Source organism: Rissa tridactyla, chromosome 4 (assembly GCF_028500815.1).
Source record: "Rissa tridactyla isolate bRisTri1 chromosome 4, bRisTri1.patW.cur.20221130, whole genome shotgun sequence".
In the NCBI taxonomy this organism is placed as follows: Eukaryota; Metazoa; Chordata; class Aves; order Charadriiformes; family Laridae; genus Rissa; species Rissa tridactyla.
Window position 1 is genome coordinate 16,266,616 of NC_071469.1, and position 16,643 is coordinate 16,283,258.

The window sequence follows — 16,643 nt, forward strand, 5'->3', positions numbered from 1 at the left end:
TGATGATGACATGTTTTGTAAGGTTGTTCATGGAAAAGTATATTATGTTGTGGAGATCATTAAAAGCCACTGGACATTAAAGGACATGCATGGAAATACATTAAATATTTATATCGTTGAGATACGTACTTTCACTATAGCTTGGATGAAGTCATAGCCACAGCTGCACTGAATTCTCCATCCTACATACCATGTATAATGTAAAAGAAGAAAGGACGTGAATAGGACTATGAGAAACATGAAATAATGGTGAGTTCTTTATTTTCAAAAACAAATTTTTTTTCTTCATACCTCGATTTCCTTTTTCTCTATGCAAGTATAATTTAATGATAGTCAAGCAGTAGCCAGCCATTTCTGATTCTAGATTTTTATTTGCTTCCAAGAAGATTCATTGCTGTCCTTTCTTTCATATTCTAGAAACCTCTGCTATGTCTAGAAATAGTAGTAGACTTATATATTAAACAAAAACAAACAAACAAAAAACCAAAAAAGAAACCCTGAAAAACTAACACAAAAAATGCTTCTCTTTGACAACACCTGGTTTGACAGTGATTAAAGCAGGGGACTAGACATTGCACATCAAGATGTAATAAACCTCTGTCACAGCTCGGTATTGGTCAAAGCAACAGTCTTTCATTGCCTTTGCTTTTCTGTAACTAACAGTGTTCACCTTTTGGCCACAACTTTGAATTTCTTGTCTGAAAGAAAATGCAGCTCTGTAAGTAGAGAGTCATGTGAGACTGCATCATGGTGTGTGAAATCTACTGTGAAACTAGAAGCTGTTATAATGGAATGGACTATTCATTTCTCTTACAGATCTGCCATGTGATGTGGTTTCTTCAGCACAGAAAGGATCATCGTAAGAAGATACCGTGCTTTCTGATCTCTAACAAATGAACTTTATACTGAGCTTCTTTGCTTTTTTCAAATGTTCAGGATTCCCTTCTTAAATTAAGCTTAACTCCTCATTTAATTTCATATTTTTTTTTATCTTTCTTTCATCCATATATTTTGTACGTACTTCTGTGGCAAAAATTGTGGAAATAATGCTAATGAAAATGTAAATAAAAAATTTAGTTCACTGGTGTTCTTTTTCTTATGTAATAAAACCACACAGAAATGTAAAGCCCCAATGAAGCCCTGTTCTTAATCAGATTTTGCTGTTAAGTGTTTATTTTAAACTTTGTTTATACCAAAAGAACATAGTTGCTGCTATTAAAGTTTGTTACAGTTATTTAATAGAAAATGCATTTTATACATTATTAACAAGCCTTCTCACAAGAGTGGTTGATGAATTTTACAGAATTTTTTGCAAGACAGTAGACTTAGTCTTAAAAGGCTTCAGAGTGAAGAATGAACCTTTTATAATTGTTTTTGAAGATATAGGGAGACAGATACTTTAATGCATGAAATGGAATAGTTTGAAAAGTAATACAATGCATAGCTAATGTAACTTTGCCAAAGTTTTGTATGTGCAGTGATGTATTGGGTATTTTCTTCTTTGTGTCTCTTGATCCCATAAAACGTTCAGGAAAGTTCTTGTCTCTAAAATGTTTAGAATTTTGAGCTGATATTTTTCAATCAATGCCCATTACAGGTAAGGAAGATGGAAAATTCTGTAAAAAGGTGACTGTTAGGATGACTATCCGCAAGAATGACTGCAGGAGTAACACACCAGTAAGTAAATAACTATCACAATTTCTTTTAACAGAAGGGGGAAAAATATGAGAAATAAAAAGAAGGAAGAAAGGGAACACAAATTCCACAAGGCTATTGTCTACATCTCTCTCACAGAGACAGAGGTTTCTGTGTTTCAGAGCTGTTTTAATGTTTCCCTACATTCTCAGCAATCGTCCTCTCAAATAATAAGAAAAAGGGGAATGTGACTTCTGCTTTTTTAAGCATTTAAGCGCATGATGATTTAGCGCAAAGCCAGGGTCTCAGTTCACCCTATAATGCAAAATTATTATATGCAAATTAACTTTGTTATAACTGAATCTTGCCAGTGATTTACTACAGTTAAAATAGCTGCAGATGTGCTTGATTTTTCCATCTGTCCAGGGAAAGTCTTTAAATGCCAACTTCATGAAGAAAGGAATCCTGGGTCCTGTAGGCTTTTTTTAGACAGCAGCATGAGCACACTGTGAAATGTGTAGGAAGAATGAGGCACTATCAGTGTGTCTACTGAAGGATTTATTGTAGGAGGACACCAACAATGTCCTGCTGGGCAATGTGAGCAGCAGCAAGGGTGCAGACAGACGTCTCGTGTGAGATGTGTAAGAGCGCCTGGAAAAGCTGTAATAAAAGAGTATAGGGAAACAGCTGTAACCTCTAAAATGACTCTGAGAGTACATTTTGTAGAGCAAGCTGTTGAGCAGCTAGGAAATTTAGTCTCAGTGTCTCATTGAACAGAAACACAAATCCTGACTATTAAACTTGAAAAAATTATCAGTTTGTATGACTGTTTCTGTTACAGTCCATATTACAGTTTTGGTATGACTCATAATAATTCCCCTTGGCTTTCCAAAGGATTGATTCTTTATATTCCTCCTTACTGATACCAGTATAGCAACACTGCATCGGTGTATCACTGAAATTAATAATGTTGGGAGTTGTGGACAGAACATTTGGTGCTATGTTCAAGCCAAGGTTGTTACAAATACTGTAAAATTCAAAGCTTTTTCAAGGCCAGGCTGGATGAGGCTTTGAGCAGCCTGGTCTAGTGGGGAGGTGTCCCTGCCCATGGCAGGGGGGTTGGAACTAGATGATCTTTAAGGTCCCTTCCAACCCGAACCATTCTATGAAAATTCAAAACTGAAATTGTTTCTTTGTGTTCTTTGTGTCCATTAATAGCCAAAATCTGTTACCAAAATTGACAGGAAAGCCATCATTAATCTCAGTAAGATAAAAATTGAGACCTATCTGGGAAATGTACTTCTGAGTTTATTACTCGGACATAGTGGGACTTCCTAAGGGGCTAGAGGAAATACCTCCAAATTTTTTATTGCTTTGCCATTGGATTTGGGTGCCTAATGTCTTTGGACTTTCTTGAGAACTCTTAACTTTATTTCCTAGATGCTTCAATTTCCTGATTATTCTTCATCTTTGTTACCAGGTGAACATTGTTTCATGTGATGGAAAGTGCCCATCTGCAAGCATTTACAACTATAACATCAACACATATGCAAGATTCTGCAAATGCTGCAGGGAGCTAGGACTACAGAGACGAACTGTGCAATTGTATTGCACCAGTAATTCAACCTGGGTCAGCTATTCAATCCAAGAGCCTACAGATTGTTCTTGCCAATGGTCTTAAAAAAAACCTGAAAGAAAACAGCAAGTCCAGCTCTTCCCAGCATAAGATAATTATAATAGTTTATCTATTAAAAATGCAATACCCAATCCACTGAATTTTACCAGTTTAATGTTAAAAGAGTAAAAACATTTTTGGACTCTTCTAAATTTCTGAAGAATGGCTTTGCATCATTTTTATTGTGATTTGTCTTTCATGTTCATTCACAGGGATTGTTTTAAGAGTTCTTGTGATGTGTGCCAACTTAAAAGGTGAAGTGTTTTACATTAGAGACACCTCAAGAGAAAAAACATCATCTGTTTTGTTCTGGAAGGCTGGCCCACTCTTTGTCAGGCACCCATTCCTGTTTTAAACCACTGACAGGTTTATCTGGCAGCAGTTTGCTATTTTGAATGCATTGCAATTGTGCAAATACGTTCAGTGTCTATTAAGAAAAATTGTTTGGACAACATGAGAAGAATTCTCAGTTTAAATCATATTCCTCTTGTAAAGTAGAGCATGTATGAGAAATCCAATTAAAGATTATTATTTTTTTTTCCAATCAGGGAAACATTGTCAATACTGATAACTGTGTGTAACGTTCCCTGGTTGTTAATTTCAGTTTTTCTAGTGTATTTTATATTGTAGTGAAAAGTATTATTGCAAGCATGTAATGTATGGAACAGATAGACTGTTTGTAGGCTATCTAGATTAGTCATTAGTAGTTACTTTATCTTTCTCCTAAACAATATGACATAAACTGAAAATACACAGATTTAACAAATGAAGACCATTTTACAGTCCTTTATATAGATACACCTTAAACAAAAACATTCAGCTTATAAAATGCACCGTACTTCAACTGTTTCCTTAGCAGAATGAACTTTATTTAACACTAATTTTAAAGGTGAGGAAATTAATTAGAAAAAAGAAAACCAGGATTATGTATCTGTCTAAAAGCAAAACAAAGTTGAAAATCTTTGTCACCAGTATAGTAGAATGTAACTTGTAATGGCAAGTGTTTGATATTAAAAATGTACAATTGTAAGGTTTGAAATTTCCAAAGCAATTTTGCTTATGAACTTCAACAATTAATATTTTGTTGTAGTGAACTAATCTTTTTCTCTTCTAAGCTAATGTTGCTGTTCTGTTCTTTTCCAACAAATTGCTACCAAGATTTAGCAAAAATTCAGTAGCTTTCAAAATGTAGATAGCATGTAGTGATACGCTTGACATCCTATAGCAGAAAATAGATCTTAGCATAACTTCTTAAAAAGCTGTTTGTCTGCAGTTAATCCAAAGAAAAATGTGGTGTTAAGATCAATCATGTGAACATTTTTGATATTAATTTTGTATACTGTACATTTCATTCTTACAATATCTAATAAACAACAGGAAGTCTTATTTTGTTACAATTAATTTTGCTATCATTGTTAAAGCAGCTTACTACATGTGATTCAACACACAGTGTTACTGATTTCTTTTCCCACAGTGCACATGGTTAATTTTAGGGTTTGCTGCTATCACTAGTACTAATGATCTAATACTACAAGAAGGAAGGACCTGTATATGGATTTTTGAAAATCTACATCTTTTTCTGACTCTATCACGGTTAACTTTCATCCTCAGAAATGCAAAATTCAGCTATGTCATTTTATTCAAAACAAAAATTGGAAAACTGTTACTCATCAAAGAATAACAGAACATTTCTGATGCTAAGTGTCAGATAGGCTATTTCCTCTGGAAAAAACAGGAAAAATAAGGGTAAACTTCTGCACATTTTCTTTCCGTGGCTTTTTCCTAAGCTGTCCCTCAGGATTGACTGCGAAGAGTGGACTGTGTTTTGAGTAAGTGTAAGCATGTTGTTATGATGTAGCTGTTTTGTAGTGATGATTACCCGTGAGTACTTAGGGACTCAGGGGTCTTAAGGTAAGTCCTTAAGATCTAACTGTAATATGTGCCATCCCTACCCATTTTAGTAAGACATGTTCTTTGTTCAAAGGCGTCTTCTAAATAGCGAGAAAGGACATTGTTTAGGAGGAGTGCATCTGTTGGAAAACCATGGAATGAGGAGCAGAGTAAAAAGTGCTGTTCACAAGACATTGAGCAGAGCTAAGTCCTTGAACCCAAGTGCCTAAAATTCAAGTTTTGGCATTTGCAAAGGTGAAGTTCATCCTTCCCTAGAACCATCTGGCAGATGCCAACCTGATCGGTAGGAATTAATAAAAGAGCTGTTTCTTTTGCTCTCAAGCAAGACAGTATTTGCTGTGAAGTGTCAATGACCAACATGAGGGACAGAATTAGAGCAGGAATTAGGTGAGCCGCTATGCTTTCCTTGGCTGTGGTGTGGTCCCTCCCCTTGCCACTTGAGCTAATGGCAAAGCACTCATTGCTTCCAGCAGCACAAGGCGGTTACTCAAATCCATTTGAGATCCAAACTTTCAACTCTTGCTTGCAGAGCAAGTTAATACTGGCAGTGAGAGTAGAAAGGAGACTGTGGTGTATCCGGTAACGGTAATCAAACACTGCTGCTGCTTATACTTCAGGAGTAAAATAATAAACATTGTGTTAAGTCCCTACTTCTGATTTTGTAAACATTAGGCTTATGCCGAGAGAAACAAAGGGAAAGATCCAAACTGCCTATGGCTTGACAGGGGAAGCTGCTTTTATCCCTGCCTCCGTGTTAAATTCCTTCACGGATGCTTATCCTGTCTGTCAGTGGTGAGTTCAAAGCACCCTGTATTTACCTTACGCTGTGTTCACACAAAGCAGCTCAGCTGGAAAAAGATTTTGCCTTATTTGTACTTCCATGTCTTCGGAAACCAAAGGGACCTCAACCAGCTGTAGGTTTCATCTGATCCTCCCATGCAGGAGGCACTCAGACTGTGACAATATCTGAGTCTTAAAACAGTTGTCTTTTGCTTGATGATATAGGTGGAATATGAAGGGTATATAGCAATGCTCTTCAGAATACATATGTTTTACTATCACAACTGTGTTTGTGTCTTTATTAGCCTTAAAGACAGATGTGCACCTGGAGCTAATGAAATACTGGAGCCTTTATGCAAGTTCCCATAGTGGCACAAGTGAAATCCCGCATTCAGCACATAAAACAAGTTGCTGGAAGGAAACTCACTTTCTAAAAGTGTTGCTGCCATGGCACGCTCCAGTGTTCCTGTTGCAGCAGTGCATTGTTCAGAGACAAAACTGACGGGATCCTTCACTGAGTTCAACCAAGATTTCTTGCAATATTTTGGAGAATGGTGTTTCCTAGGGATCTAAAAGGGAGTAATAAAAAAAAAAAAAAGAAAAAAAACAACAAACAACAAAAAAACCTGTTTTTAGAAGCCCAAGAGAAACAAAAAAAAAAAAGCTGCATATCCAGCAGACGCTGGGTATTCTTTTTGAGGGCCTCCTCAGGTGGGCGTCTGCTGGGGCAGCAACGAGCTGGAGCAGGGACTTTCCTCCCTCACAAACACAGGGATAGGGCTGGAGGAAACACCAGTGCTGCTGCCGCGCTCCTGCCGCCTCCCCGAGGGGAGGCCTGAAGGGGTTAAGCAGGGGCCTCCCCCCTTCCCTTCAGCTAAAAAGCCAATTCTCCCCAGCTGAAGCCCGTTTCTGTGGGGCAATAAAGGTGAAGGTGGTGTGGGTGCTGGGCTGGGTAAAAGCACTGTGGATGGGGCAGTGTGAGGTAAGTGCTGTTTTCCTGAACTAGCCCCTTGTTTTAGAAGAGAGGAATGGATGGTTGATATGGTGTCTGTAGGCTGTAAAATGTGGACAGGAGGCGAGTGAGTGGCCTTAGGGGCTCTGTCAGAGGTCTTTATTCTTTGTCAGTGTGGCTGTGAGAAAGATTTGAAAAGATTATCTTTCATTCTGTAAAAGATGACTTCTGGTTAAAGGAGGGGTTAAAGTCATAAATGCTGGTGGTGTTGGAGACCGTTGTGCTTGTACAACCATGTTGAATTATCTCTTCAGGCTCTGCTGGGGCAGGCGGCTGGAGAGCAGGCCTGACTTGCTTCTGGAAATCTGAAACTGTGGTGATTGCTAGGGGAAAACTTGGCTACTAATGGCCTGTAGGTTTCCTGTCTTTTGTTGGCCTTCAAGGCTATCTGCAGAAATGGACTTTTAGAGGCCGATTAAGTTAGATCAAACTCAAAAATGGCGCTTAGGTGATTCCTCCAAACAAACGAATGCAGTTGGTGCTCCTCTGGCAGACACCTTGCGACTGCCGCTCTGCGAGGCTGAATCCTGAATGAAAGGAACCAAATTTGAAAAATTCCCTTCAGAAGGTAGGTGAGAGACTAAGTAATTCGGGGTTGGAGGGAGGGAGGGGAGTGTGGGAGTTGAGAATATAGGTATATGATAGAAGTGGGCAGGAATAGTTTTCTCCTCTTGATCTCTAACATCAAGGTAAGTATCTTTTTTTGTTTGTTTGTTTAATGTGAATGAAAATGCTGTGGGAGCGAAATCCTGACCTTCTTGAAACTGAGGCCTGTTACATTTCTTCACAAGTCTCAAAATTTCACCCGAGGGCCATGTTCTCCTCACATCCGTTTGCGTATGTGGAGTTTCTCCACAAAAAAAGTAGGCATAGGAACATCATAGGCTTGTATCTTGTTAAAACTAGGATTTCAAGTCTTTCCAATGCTGGATTGTTTTCCATCTTTGAATAATTAGTGATTTGAGTATGGAATCATTGGTTTTTTGTTATGTTGCTGAAAGCTCATTGTTACCTCCTTTAAAAAACACCTTACTTGCATTACCTCGAGCAAGCTTACCCAGCCATGATTCACCGGAAAATATAAATGATTTGGCAGCTGGAGGCTTGAGTATGATGGATATTGGCTATTAAGAAAGGCCTTTAAAAAGAAATATAATGATATCAATTGTGCTGTATAAACTCTCACTGTCTGGGTTATTAGTACATGATCTGGTCTCAGGATAACGGCCTCTTGAGTAATGCTTCCTCTAATTAGCGATAGTGCTGCCTGGTGGTTTGCTAAATTAATCTGAAATACTGGCATCTGTTGGTCTGCAGTTTAATGCAAACTATTAGTCACAAGTAAAGTAACTTGAATCTCCTCAGACGGCCTCTCAAGTATGCAGTCCATGAAGTCAGACCAAAATAATTAAAAAAATTTCATTCTCACTCTTATCTCTGCCCACACCATTATCTTTCTCCCCAGTGCAAGTGGCTAGCTATGAATAATTAAAATGAGGTAACAGCTGCTATGCAGATGGTGATTTTTTGGAAAAATCCCCTCTCAGTGTGGTGACGACGTCTAACCTCTTTAGAAATAACACCTGACTGACTGCCATACCCTCAGGTCTGCTTTCTGTATGGACTTTTGACCAAGGCTTTGATCATGTCAGCTCACTTTAGCTGTTTAAAATGTAGATATCTGAATTAACTCAGGTGTCCAGGCTCCATCCATTACCAAAGAGAGAGAGGTGCATCCAGAGAGTGACTCATCCCATCCTAAAATAAGTGTCTAAGATTGATGTGATGAATCATCCTCCAGATGTATCATCTTTCCTTTTCACTGTAGAGAGAACCTTGATGGCAAGATGTGGTTAGGCACCTTGCTTTTAGGTTGTTAAAGTTAGTTGGAATGAAATTCACCCTTAATGGTTAAAGACTCTTGGCAGGCTTAAAAATCAGCTACTCTGATAGCAGATATGGCATATCTTATCTGACCTCATATGAGATGATAAATGTTAATATTTGATTTGTATGAAGCTGAATGTAATTCGTCTTGTACAGTTTTTCCTGTATGTCTTACAGTATACTCACTTCATATGACAGCTATACCTAAACTATCCATGTATCTCTAGAGCTGAAGAAAGATGTCATCAGATTCAAGATGGAAGAGCGCAACTAAATCTGGGAAGGTGCAATGTGTTTATTGCCATGACAAGCTGGAAAAGATCTAGAAGGTTGTCATCAAACCAGGACAAATGTGAGTGAATTTTAAAGTACTTGTGGTTTATAGACCTTTTATTTTGTAGGTGTTGGCTTGAGTCTTGCAGGTGATTTGTGGTCTTGCTTTCTAAACTTTTGGCTTCCAAGAGCTTTAAGGTAATGCGATTCTTCAGAAAGTTATGAAACCTGCCTATGAAATACCTTTGTGCTTCAGCTCTTTAGAGCATCTGGAGTTCAGTTTGAGGCAGCAGAGAAGCTTTTCAATACACAGGCCTTTCCCAACTGTTTGATTTCTTTTATATGATTGCCCAGGAGCAGGTTCTGACCTCAGTTAATGTACTTGAAAGGAACATCAGATTTGGCGTTTAGTTTTCCTCAAGGCTAACATCTTAGGGCATGAGTTTGAGTATGTGAGATTTGTCTAATGTGTAGTAGAATATTGGAAAGAAAAAAAAATAGCGGAGCACTTGAATAAAATTTCTTTTTGATTACTAATGGAGAAGTCTGATCTTAAGCATGAAATATCAAAGGCAGACTAGCTGGAATAATGCCTAATTTCAAGGGCATGCCTGTTCTTTATCTCTGTTCTTAATCCTCCAACTGTCCTTTCTGGACCATATTCCCTATTGAGCTCCTTGTTGGTGTTTTATTTTATTGAATAGGGAAAAAAAGCAGAGAACAACCTTCTGAGATGGAGGACATCAAGGTGCCCGATAGGCCTGATTACTAACCTGAATGTATGCAGGGTGGTGTCCTTTGTAAAACAGGAGCATCACTGATAATATGCTCCTCCATTTCCTATCAGCAGACGTTAACTGCTGCATTTCCTTTTTTTTTTTTTCCTTAAAGAACTCTACCCTAGCAAAGCTAATTTGGTGAGTGGTGAAAGTTAGCTGTATGACAACTAATCACTAAAGCACAGTGTTCTTGTTAAATATTGCTGGAGTGGTTAGAGATTTCCAGATAACCCAGTAATAGCACATGAAGATCATCGTTTTGTATTGGAATGGTAGCTTGTGCAGCCCAGCATTCTCTTTCCAAACTTTTGCTCCTGGAGAAACTGCAAGAAGGGGGAATTTTTAGATCAGTGGTTTTGGAATAAAAAAGGTGATTGAGAATTTTGCATGCGAAACTTGCATTTTTAGACAAATATACCAACGGGCTGTGCAACACTGTAATAGCAAAGTCTCCCACCTCTTACGAATCATAAAAACCCATTTCAATGATATTTGCTCACAAATAATTTCACAGGCCAATTGGATGCTGTGAGGAAGCACATGGCTTCACAGCTAGGTGGTTTTCAGTTCACAGGAGAGGAGTAGGCTCTGGCTATTGGTACCATTTATTGTACCATTGTACCACCTGTACCAATATGGTGCAGGTTCACCATAACCCTCTTTAAGGCTGTGTTGTGTGCAGGCAGCTAGTATAAACACTGGAAGCAGTGTTTATTCTCAGTTTGGTAAATAGCTTCCTCTCACCTCTACTTGTTTCGGGCTCTACACCTGGAAATTCCCTTGGCCTTTCCCAGTGCTAGTGCAGTCAGGGCCAGACCAACCCTGCGGAGAAAGGAGGACAAGTTCATATTGCACTCCTGCTTATATATCTCCCTGGAACTCCAAGTGCTCTATATGAAAAATTTTTAGAAGAAAACTGGGGCCTAACAAAAGGGCTGGCTTAAAAAATAAATAAATGCCTATTTTATCTGCTTGGGATAACTTTAAGTGGAACCGCCCCCACACTTTTGGTTAAAATCCCCAAGATGTTCAAAATGTTTTTCTGGCAGCCTCCTGATTTTAAAATATTTTGTTGGACTATCAGTATTTTAGATCCTGACCCTCATCTTTTTCTCTGGAGATGAGGGATGAGATTTTTGAGGAAAACATTTAGAAGTTTATCTCTTCAAACTGGCAGGTCCACATTTCAGGAAGATACTATACAGGGGAAAAGGGGAATCAGTACCTAAGGGCGAGTTTTGGCATTACAGAGGGAGGGGAAGAAAAGCCCTCCCTTGATAATGGAGGAAACCAAACATACTCCGTTATTCTGATAGCAATGGGCTTGAGTGCAGCCCTTGGGGTAGTATTAATACAGGTTTGCCACGTGTATCCAGTCCCCACTGCCCATGTGTTTTGCTGGTGATTCCAGAATAGGGTCAGAGCAAGCTGAAAAGGCAGAGGCTTAAGACTGCCGCTGTTTCTGTGAGATTGTTTTAGATTCTGGTTCTGTGAATTGTTTCAGATCTGGATGTGTCTCTGCTTTCTCAGGGCTGCGGTTTCAGACTTGTCTGTAGGCAGTGATGGAGACGTAGCGGCTGTACAGGGCCACAAAGTTCATTCTCTGTTACAGTCTGGCTGTGAAGCTTTGGGCTGCCCACTGATTTTTGTGACGTTACAGTATCAGGAACCAGTACTCCATTACCAGGTCTCTCTCCTGTATTTTTTTTTAAATAAGAAGAAATATTCTGCAAACCTGTATTAATGGAAAATCTTTTGAATATTGCTCTGCTTAAAAAATATAGTTTATCACGTTACCATATTTTTTAGTAGTAGTTGCTCTTCTATCTTACCCGTGTGTCGTGGGGCTAAAGGAGTATGGGGCCTTCAGGTGTAGCTCCAGTAATGGGAGTCTTGTAATTACCCGCAATGGACATGAAATGAAAGAAAATATAACCTAGTGACCTATTAAGACTGTACTTAAGCTGATCTCTGGAATGAAATTCACAGCACTATTGCACACTTGTTTCTCAGCTCCATTACCAGAGGAGAGGGGGGGAAGGGAAGGTAGCATTTTTATGCTTTAGATTGGGCCATATTGTAGCACTTCTAAATCTTCTGTCAACACTGGTGTGACGTTGCATTCATTAAAAATGCACGACCTTTTTTAAACATCCATCTGTTATATAAATAAAAATAATGCTGCCCTATATTTTTATGGTATGCTAATCCTGCATGGCCATGGTCTAATTATCAAATGATTTCATGCTACCCTGGTGGCAGGCAACGTCCAGCCCGCTGAACACTTGCTATGGATCTCTTATTAAATCCCTCTTGCACAGTTTCATTCATAAATTTACCATGGCTTTTAAGACAAAATAGTTTGATGCTTATACAGCAATATCAAATAAGAGCAGTATGTTTCCAGAATGCAGCAACATTTTTCAGATGCTCCACTTCATGCATGACTGAATAATTCATGGCAAACTCCATTATTGACTTCTTTTACCTTGAGTGGAAGCCATGCCACTGGTAGGTAGTGCATGCTAGTTGTGCTCATAGATGAGATGCGCTGGATGTAGCCTGTCCATAATTTTGTGGAGCTTGAATATTCTACTCTCTACACTAAGCTTCATTTTGACAATGGGTGTCCTAAGTTGGGTATCAACGCTCCTGGTCCACACCCGTTTTCCTGCTCTGTTCTGGCCACGTTGGAGCTAGAACAGAGGTGCTGGAGTGCTCATGGCTCTTGCCTCCTCTGATGTTCCTCCAGCACTGCCCACAGCTCCCAAGAGGGACATGGTGCCTTAGAGTTTTGGACACATGCCATGTTACACTTGGAGAGCCAAAATCCAAAGAAAATTGTGTTTTTGCTGGTTGCATTGTTAATTTAACTTTGGAAAGACTTAGAAAGTTACTTGGTGGAAGTAGCTAATGGAAGTGCTTCCTCGTTTCTATAAGGCAATTTTTTGCCTTTGAATTCAGTGCAAAAGGTTTATTCCCAAGTGACCGTGCAATTAACTGCATTAACAATGGAATGATTAAAAACAGAATTAAAGTATTTGCCCAGATTTACCCTAGACTGCAATTTACCCTGAACAACTTCATGCCGCCTGTGCCAACTTAGTGCCATCTGGGCTCTTACGAGATAACATTTGCAGCTTAACAAGAAATCTTCCTTTTGTCAAGTGACTTGGAGTACTCCAGTAGTATTGTTTTCTCTACGTTTGCACCATCCATCCCCCATTGTGTATTTGTTAGGGCAGTATGTATCCCATAGATCTGTTTCTCTTGATCTGCAGCTTCAGTGAAGCACTACTGGAGTGGAATTGAGTAGAATTTGTCTACCCTTGTGTGAGGGCTGGTAGAGAGCCAGTTAGCTGGACACAAGTCATGGTGGTGACAAAGATGAGCCTGTGACCCATTGGGGGCAGATTGAAGCACTGATGGTAGAAAACAGCACCAGTGTGCAGGTAGCAGGGGGCTCCTGGGGAGGGAGAAGGAAGGAGGGAAGATACACACATACGCGCCTTGTGGTTGTGAACTTGGATTAATTTCCCATCCTTGCTCCTTTTTTGTTGTTTTTTCTTTTGCTTGGTGAAAGGTTTGTCACTTCTAGTACTACCATATTCTAGTTCAAGAGACCTTGCACAGACCAAAATATTTTTATCAGCCTTTTACGTTTGCCCAAAACTGCTTCAAATAAAATTGAGATAGTACCACAGGAGTGATTTGCACCCATGTGTTACCAGCATCCCTGGCCTCCTGCTAAAGTTTAATGAATTAATTTCCCTCTTCTCTGACACAGCTAATTCTGATTTAAGTATTTGTAATAAGTTGGAAATTTCAATGACTTGTGTGCTTACTCACTGAGGTATGTGACTTGCTCATTGCTTGCAGAGTCTGTTTTTGTTACCAGGTCATTTGAAGTTCAAAGTAGCTGAAGATGTTTGTAGCATACTCTTTTAAAATAAGATACTGCTATTCTCTGTGTAAGAAAATCCTCATTCAGAGCATTTTAAGAAATATTTGTTGGATATGGAATTTGGGCAAAACTTCTTCTAAACTGTTTGAATAAAAGGTGTCTGGGGTGCCAGCATTCAAGACACTTAACACTTCTCTTGCTGCAAGCAGTGGGGTCTGCTTAAACCATGTGCTGTGTCCCCAGGTGGCTGGACCCATTGTCAGCAGAGTTTAGAAAAGCACAGACAAGGCAGAGTGGCATGTCGGGGCATCACCTACACATATTAAAAAAGGGGTATATTTTCTTTTTTATTTAATCTCCTTTCGTGGGTTGTCTGAAAGCTGCGGCAATACAGATAGTAATGAAAAAGACTCCAATAATCAGAGCAGCCTGCCTTGTCACTGCCAGCTTTCTCTGCTTCTGACTGCCCCAAACCTGCCTCTTTCCCTCTTCTTCCTCTCAGTGTTTTGTTTTCTTCATGGTCCAGCTGGCGTGTATGAGGTACAGGATGGTGGAGTGTGGCTGAGCTGGGATTGCCTGAACTGCACCATGGGGAAACAACTATATCTGGGCAAACTAGGTGAATTTTTAGAGGGTAAAGGGAACATCTTTGTGCTCAGGCTGTTCCTTGCCACGTTTCTGTTTCAAAGCCTGTAAGTACTAGAAACTTCCAGGCGAATGACTCCACAGACATATATTTATATTTTAATTATAGGGACAAGCAAATAACTGCTTTGGCTGAGATCTTCAATAGCACACATAGGAAACTTGGAGAGCAATATTTCCGTTACAGAAAACTCCAAACTATTTGCTTGTCAAAACTGTAAACTACCCAAATTAGGATATTTACAAGGGAGAGTTCTGGGTAAATTATTTGTTGGGGTGCTGCCACCAGCTCTAGCAAATAATAATAATGCACAGAGGGTTAATGGCCATGCAGCTGAAATACGTTACTTGCTCTGCAGCAAGAGTGGTGGCGGTGGGAGGGAGGAGCAGGAGCAAGGGCCAGCCCTGTGTCTAAGTCAGCCTGGTACTTGCAGAAAACAGGGTTCACTTACTTGATGATCTGGTTGTACTTGAAGTGTATATACACTATGTATTCTCTATGTGTGTATATCATATATATGCACACAATGGAAATGTGGTAATGTGGTACTGGTAGCCAACGAACAGCACTCAGTGGTCACGGATGTTTTCTCTTTATACCTGTTGAATATGACGTTAAAACACCTTTCGATTTATATGTCTGTCTGTGCAAGTAGGTAAAATCAGATATTACTGTATAATATGTGTAGTAACAGTGGTTTTTTTATTCAAAGCACTGGTTACTAATCAGATTTTCAGTTCACTGAGCTTGTCACATCTCTGCTGGGTTTCGAGATGTTAGGAATATTTTCCAAATTCTAATGTATTTTACATAACATAAGAGGATTTTAGTACCAGAAAAATTCCATTTTCTCCAGTCCAGTTTCAGGTTCCTAACCTGATTTTCTGGGCTTAATCCTCTTCCTGTTGAAATCAATAAGTACATTGTAATATAATGATTCACGTTCAAGGTTCAACCATAGAAAATTAGGGCTACATGCTGATTTTACTGCCATTGTTGAAAGATGATCTCTTAAAATGTGTAAAAGCACAATAAACTCTTTAACTCTTTCAGCCCTGTTCTTTTTTTTCTCTTCAGAGAGTCTAAACACTTAAAAATGGATCTTTGTTTCAGACCTAATGATGGCAAGAAGATACAAGCTGAGAGATGCTATTCAGATTTGTGGTTTCAGGTACTTTGTGGTGGGTCAGTCACTGGATAACGTGGAGCTTGACATGAGATGCCAGGAAAACCATAGTCTACTCTGTGCACCTTTCCTGACGCCTGACTGTCATTTTATATTTGCCACATGAAAAATAAGGTTGCTTTAGAAAACACCAATGCTTTATTTGATATCTGTAGGTGAAAAGGCATCCAAGTTGGAATGTTTTCTTCCTTATTTGTGTAAAAACTGCAATTGCTTAGTTCAGCAATGCCATCTTCTTTCCTTAACTAACACATGTTAAGTAGGACTGAAAGGACATAAAAAGCAAGTGGGGCATTTTTTGTCATTTTAATGTAAAACAATGTAATTAATACTATGGAAGTAGGGGCTTTGATTTGTTTAACTCTTTAAGAGCAGTGGAAAAGAAGCTTCAGTGGATCTGTCTTGTTAAAATGTACTGGATGTGCTGGGAAATTTTGGGATGCCCTGTTGTCATTGAACAGCCTGGCAGCATCTCGCATGCTCTTTTTCTCATCAGTGAATTTTCATTGGTCTAACATGGATCACCCATTGTTTGTCCATCAAAAAGAGTCTAATCCTTACTGATTTAGTACAAACCAGCATCTGGGGATGGGAAGAGAAGTATCTACAACCTGGCAATCCATTCCTGGTGGGTCAGACGATTAGGAATTTGAACTGGAATCAATAGGGACACCCAAACAGCACACTCTGTAACCATACGTTTTCAGACCAAGATTTTCTGAATACTACACTTATAAAAAGACATGGTTCCACTAATGCTAGAAATATTCATTGATCAGCCCACAGTTTTCCACAAGCCTGTGTGCTAGAAAAAACATGCATCTCGGGAAACAAGAGCATGTAATTCTGTCAGCTGGAACACATGAAAGCATACTCTCAGTTTTCCCTGTCCTTCTGCACAAGGAAGGGCTCCCCAAACAGCTGGCACAGACTCCCCTTTCCAGATATCTGTGTT

At 39.3% G+C, this 16,643-nt stretch overlaps 1 protein-coding gene and 1 long non-coding RNA gene across 4 annotated transcripts in view; both read left to right on the top strand.

The window, feature by feature from the left end:
• Positions 1 to 3,316, top strand: part of OTOG (otogelin) — a 104,630-nt gene extending 101,314 nt beyond the window's left edge. Inside the window, exons 56-57 of the mRNA XM_054201326.1 lie at positions 1,598 to 1,677; positions 3,116 to 3,316. Coding sequence (XP_054057301.1) covers positions 1,598 to 1,677; positions 3,116 to 3,316 — 281 coding nt within the window. The remainder of the gene's footprint in view (positions 1 to 1,597; positions 1,678 to 3,115) is intronic.
• A 5,528-nt stretch (positions 3,317 to 8,844) lies between these two features.
• The window catches only part of LOC128908841 (uncharacterized), a 54,120-nt gene continuing 46,321 nt past the window's right edge, over positions 8,845 to 16,643 (top strand). Inside the window, exons 1-2 of one of the 3 annotated variants that reach the window (XR_008466142.1) lie at positions 8,845 to 8,894; positions 9,128 to 9,252. This is a non-coding gene — a long non-coding RNA (uncharacterized LOC128908841). Of the gene's footprint in view, positions 9,253 to 16,643 lie in introns of all 3 variants that reach the window. The other 2 variants (XR_008466141.1, XR_008466140.1) reach the window with 2 other exon arrangements.